Source organism: Emydura macquarii, unplaced genomic scaffold (assembly GCF_026122565.2).
Source record: "Emydura macquarii macquarii isolate MOO-44397 ecotype Brisbane River unplaced genomic scaffold, CSIRO-AGI_Emac_v2 contig_1119, whole genome shotgun sequence".
Classification (NCBI taxonomy): Eukaryota; Metazoa; Chordata; order Testudines; family Chelidae; genus Emydura; species Emydura macquarii.
In genome coordinates this window covers 9,155,434-9,161,433 of record NW_027131256.1, presented here as the reverse complement: position 1 = coordinate 9,161,433, position 6,000 = coordinate 9,155,434, and the positions used below count along the sequence as shown (strand labels likewise).

Genomic DNA, 6,000 nt, shown 5'->3' with positions numbered 1-6,000 from the left:
GACCTAATTACACTTGGTGCTGTACATACACGTAGTAAGAGGCAATCCCTGCCCGCAAAGAGTTTATGATCTAAATAGACAAGACAGACAAAGGAGGTGTGACATAAATGAGAGTTACTGGCCTCTCTCAAGGAGAGATGTTACTATGGAGGACCAAGAATTCTATGAGTTTAATTTAACTCCACATCCTTTCCCCTGCCTACTCTGGTGTGAGGGCCTTTTCCTATTCCTTTTCCTGTTTGTTACATTCTTTGTCTTATTATCTCTCCATCTCTTCAAATAACTGAAAACTTAGCTCCCTTTCCTGTGCCTCTTAAATTTCTCTTTTCCTCTGCTACGTATTATTTGGCCTCATAACTGGCTACAACAGAATCTCACTAATTACTGTGACACTTTCTCTGTGAATTATGTGGTTTTTTTGCAGATTAGTGAGTTAAGTGAACAAGCAGTTTAAAGAAGAATAACCCAGGCTACCACATCGTAAAATGTACTTAATTCATTTATTTGACAAGTGTAGTTTTAATTATAATATTTCATAGTATGCTAATAGATACCTAATATAAGAGAGTTGCTTGTAATTGGGTAACTGAATGATTGACTCCATGCATGTCCGTGTTTCTCTTGATCTTAGAATCTTGAGTTTGGTGCATGTCTTCATTATGGGCCTGATCATGTGCCACTGAAGACAATGGGAACTTTGCCATTGATTTCATTCAGCAAAGGATCAAGCCCTAAATGCCGCTGAGTGTGAAAAATCCCATATTTGACCTTTCTGGCAGAAGTCATGGGAAAGCCGTCTGTCTGGATTGCAACTGTACAAGTGTCCCTTTGAGCTACAGTCTCGAAATCTGGTAGGCTCACTCATGGACTGCAGACTACATGGGGAGGGGAAAATATACACTTGAAAGTGAACATTTCCAAACATCAGTCTAAGGTTATATCTACACTGCACTTGGAGGTGTGACTGCAGCTCCTGTGTGCATACTCACACTAGCTTTAATCTAGTGAGCATGGCTAAAAGTAGCAGTGGAGACATGGCAGAGTGGACTCTGATGTGGACTAGGCATCCACCGGGTCTGGCCCACCCATCGCCTGCACTGCTGCGGCTACACTCTATTTTTAGCACACTAGCTCAATCAGAGCTAGCACAGATATGTCTTCTCAAGCTAGGAACCACATAGACATACCCTAAATCTAAAGGAGATTCACGCTCCTAATATAAACAGATAAAGCTGCTATTTGCATTGGTGGAATTTACTCTGATTACAAATGGGTAAATTCTAATGCAAATAGTGGCTTTGCCTGTCTACACAAGGGATTTGCAATAATGCAGTTACACCAATGGCTGGAACTGGAGCAAATACTCAATGTGGACAGTGGGAAAGTCCTGGCAATATAAAATCTCTCTACAGCATAGTCTCAGTTATTAAATACTGAGAAGTGGGAGAAAACACTGGGGTTTGTGTGTCAGCTAGAAGGTGTGAAAGAGTAGTGAAGTGTACACAAGAGAGTGTCTACTGTATTTTAATCTTGGGTGCAGTGGCTTGGGGATGGAAGGCATTTTGCACAAAGGCGCTATGCAAAATAAAGTTGCACATATGTTAAGTGGGTAAATACAGAAAGAAATAACTGCTAATAAAATGTATTATATCATAAGCATTTTAGCTGTGAAACACAGCCACAGATAACGTTCAAGGGCATCCTCCAAGGTGGCAGCTGCAACTATGTTACTAGACTAAAAGATGCAGCAGGCTTGTACTGCAGTTAATAGCTCCACAGGCAAAGGAGAAAAGCTGTAACTTCAGCAGACAGCTGGTGAGATGCTTGATGCTCTCTTTGTGAGTTTAATTGCCCCTTTCCCACCCACCCCCACCCAAGCCTCCCCAAGTTTGATACAATCAATGTGTCTAAAAGTTTTCAAATTGACAGTCAAAGTCTGTCATCCTGCAGATGATGAACTTCCATTGACGATCCCTGCGTGGGAAGAGAGACAAGAGACAGACATTAATGAGACGAGGGCAACTGCAGAGGACAAAATTAGACAAATGAGACCAACTTTTCACTAAAGCTGCCTGCAGGCAGTAAACTCTGACTGTGGGCCGCTAACCCAATCAGTCTTCCTCCAAGTGTCACATGCTGATACGTTATGGAAGGCAGCTGAATATTTCAGAAGATTGATAATGACCTGACCCTGACAAACTAAGAGCATAAGGCCACTGAGTGACCCATCAGAAGATAATGACTTCTGATCATGATCTATTTCCAGTCAGTTTCAAACCAGTGATCTAGAGGAGAAAAGCTAGGCTGGTTATGATCAAAAGTCACCATCAGGTGATGAGTTGTTCAGTAATCTGCAGTACATGAAATGGGTTGGTAGGTTTCGGTTGTCATATGGTCCTGGGTAACTAAAGAATTCAGATGTTGAGTAAACTATTGGCAGATGGCAATTGTGATTTTAATTAGTGAGGAGCGGCTCTTCAAAGTTTGGAGGTTTCCAGCAGTTAGCCTCTGACACAGCTAATTGTCTGATCCTGAGTCTGAATTCTGGGTTGGTAACTTTGCGAGAGCTAGTTTAATGGAAGATTTCGTTGCCAGATCCATACACACTCTATGTCTCCTACCTGCGGCCCCATATGGGCATGCACCTCTGCAGAACTGGCTCTGTGCATCCATGAAAGACAGGAGGTGCTGTAGAAAACTGAAGTCACGTATGATGGGATGTGACTCCACTGACTTCAGCTAAGCTACTCTTGACTTACACTGGAATTCACGAGAGAAGAATTTTGCCCTCTAGACTCTCTATAAGTAAAAGTCTTTTCAGTTCAGTTTTAATTTACTGTACATATTATTATGGTAGTTCACCTCATTTTAATGGAGGTTTATATAGAATAGTGTGTCTCTCACAGTACCTACCCAGGTTTAATCTTTTTTTGAGATTTTGCCTGGCTTGCTAGTTTTGATTGTTGTTTGCTTACACAAATGTTGCCAGGGGCTAATACAATGACCAGTTTATTTTTAGATTCAGTTTCAAAAATCATCATCCATGGTACATGCATGGTGATCAAAGACATTTATTACTGCTTCAGTTGCTTGGATACCCAGAGATACAGATAAATCATGCCTCAACAAGGTTTTACAGCTTAAAATTATGGCCTATTAAATTAGCACCTGTTGTAAGGGAGGCTCTTAGCTGAAAAGCTTAGATCAAGTAATTTTTCCATTAAGGGACATTGTCAAGATAAAAATCAAGCAAGTTTAAAAGAAATGTTCTTTGCTTCATGTATTAGTAATACTGTTGATGGCACTAAACCAGAATGAGTTTTGAAGTGTTAATTTAGACCTCAGTCCTGCAAACCATTAAGCAAACTTGTGTGTGCTTAATTTTAAGCCCCATCAATTTTATCTGGGTTCACTCAGGGTCTTACTTGGTATCATTTGTGCTGTTTGTTTAATCTCTTGCAGTTATCTTAGGATATGTCTACCTTGCAAGCAAAGGTGTGTTCTTAGCTCAGGTCAGCTAATTTGGGTTAAAATAGCAGTGAGGAGATAGCAACTTGGCTTTTAACTCAGGTCAACCACTTGAGTTCAATCCCAGACTCCTCTACCCTGAGTTAAAGATGAGTTTCTGTGTCTTAATCCAAGCTAGCTAACCTGAATTAAGAACACACCTGTTTTTTTGGTTTAGACATATCCTAAGCTTGGGAGGCAAACCTTTACTGGTCACGTTCATTCTCCGGTTCCCATGTAGCTAGTTCTGTTGTATTTGGGTTCCCAACACTGCAAGGAAATATTTAAATCCCCAGATAACCTGTTTCCAATTAAATTAAAAATCCAAAATATTTCTAATCATAATAGGTTTGATTTGTTGTTGTTGTTACACAAAACCTAATCGGGGGCCTAAAACACCTGATAGTTTAGCTAATCTATCTGGTTATTCAGTTCTCCATAGGCCTTTCTATTGCACTTACCACACAGGCCGCTAACACCAGTGTGTCTTTAATGATGATTCTCACAGCAGTTAAGCGATTATTCGCTATTCAGCTCACTCAAGCAAAGGCAAAGAAAGATGACAAAATTCTCTGTATACCAAATTATTGAGCTTCATATCAGGTGTGCTCCAGAAAAGCTGTAGCTGGGAGTGACTTTATTGTCCCACCAAAACCAGCAAGGTCTGTCTGTGTCCACCAGCCACCCTAAAGATTCCCAGGCTGTCTACATTAGCCTTTCTTCTCTAAAATTCCCTACTGCTGCTCCACCAGTGATAGTGATGGTGGAACAGGGATCCTGGCTATAGCTGGCAATTTAAGCACCATGTCATCTAACCCTGCTCAAAGGTGTTCCAACCAGCAGCCAGAACCTTGTCTACGCTAGTGCTCTCAGTGTTACTGTCAGTGGGGATAGCAGCTGGGGGAAATGTTAAAGGAAAAAACCTAGTGTAGCCAACACTCCGGAGTCTTGTGTCTTCTCTACCACAAGGGAGACTAGGCACCTCTGATCCAACTGCCTGTCTCTTGTATAGATTACGCCTGCCTCTGGTAGGAATAATTTGGTTGCCAGTAAGTGTAGTAAGTATAAAACCTGTCATAAGGCCTGTAAAACAGGCTAAGGCCTAAATGAAAAAAGCCAAGTAAACAGGAGTATAAGTAAAAGAAAAAACAAGCTAATTAAAATTGGCACTAAAAAGTGCCAATATTGCAAGTATATAAATTGCCGAAATATTACTAAAATGCAAATTATGTAGGAGGTACAGGAGGCACCAAAATATCAAAAAAAAACTAACTCCTAAAATAACACTTTAATAAATAAAAATGACTGAAAGGTAATAAATGAAGTTGTTTTGCCCAAATCAGCCAATTAACGGAAAAAGGTGGTATTAGACTACGTCAAGAGGGTGGCAACTACCTACGTCAAAGGGAGCAAAACAAAATTGTAGGTAACAATGTATAAAAAAGGGTGTCAGAGGAAACAAAGCTGTCCGGTCTAGGGGATAATGGAAAGTCCCGCCGTTGGCCATTGTAACGCCACCTATACGAAACTGACCCAGAAATACTCTGTAGGTCGCTTCTTATTGTGCCGCACACAATAAACCTGGCCTGGGTGCCTTCGTTGCTCAGCTAATCCGTGGTCATGTCGATTCATTCAATCGTAAGAGCCATCTCGGTTTCCTGGCTAGAGCTGGAACAGCATCTACACAGGGACACACGCACGCAGCCTACACTAATAAACATCGGTAGCCAACACACCATATAATAGTAAGCAATAATCATCCCCTGGAAATTTTGTCAGAAATGATCCTTTCTGCGACTGTAAAAGCCTGGGAGTCTATTATCATTTCTTCAAAGCCATGACTCCTTTGGCATCCTACTGACTACCTGGGCCAAGCAGAGTCCCTGGTGTGCTGCCAGGGAGCTGGGAGACTCCCTATGGCCAAAGCATCTCTTCTTTCTCACCCACTGTAAATTTGGGTGGGCAGGAGAAGTGTTTGAACTCCTAATTCTTCTCCCCAGCCATTCTTGGCAACAACTAGATGCCTCTCTGCACCCCAGATCAGTATCTACAGCGATATCCAATAATGGGGGGGGTTAGCAAACTGGCTTGGGGTCACTGATAAAATATCCAGCAGTGAAACAGTTAAGTGTTGCCATATAAATTGATCTCATTATAATTCAGAGTCAACACCACCATGTGGATTAAAGGAAGCCCTTCACACTGTTTTTTCAGACTGTCTACAAACTCAGGCCAATGGCACTGCACTGGTTCACATTTGGTTCACATTTTGAAGGTTATCTTTGAAACCATGAGGGCTCAAGAGATAATTTGTTTTAAACTGAAGGTCTTGGAGCACAATAATGCAGCAACTTCAAAAACAAGGCAATGATATCCATTTGCATGCTTGTATAATTTCATTATACACAGAGCCCGGCTCATAAGGTGATAACAAATGCTAATGATAAATAATGGCCCAGTGCGAAGCATACAAAGTAATTAACTCGTTATCTA

General features: G+C 41.2%; 1 protein-coding gene across 1 annotated transcript in view; it reads right to left on the bottom strand.

Moving 5' to 3' along the window:
• Nucleotides 1-481: 481 nt before the first annotated feature.
• The window catches only part of DPT (dermatopontin), a 34,848-nt gene continuing 29,329 nt past the window's right edge, over nt 482-6,000 (bottom strand). Inside the window, exon 4 of the mRNA XM_067546379.1 lies at nt 482-1,974. Within this exon, the coding sequence (XP_067402480.1) occupies nt 1,908-1,974 (67 nt within the window). The 3' untranslated portion in view covers nt 482-1,907. The remainder of the gene's footprint in view (nt 1,975-6,000) is intronic.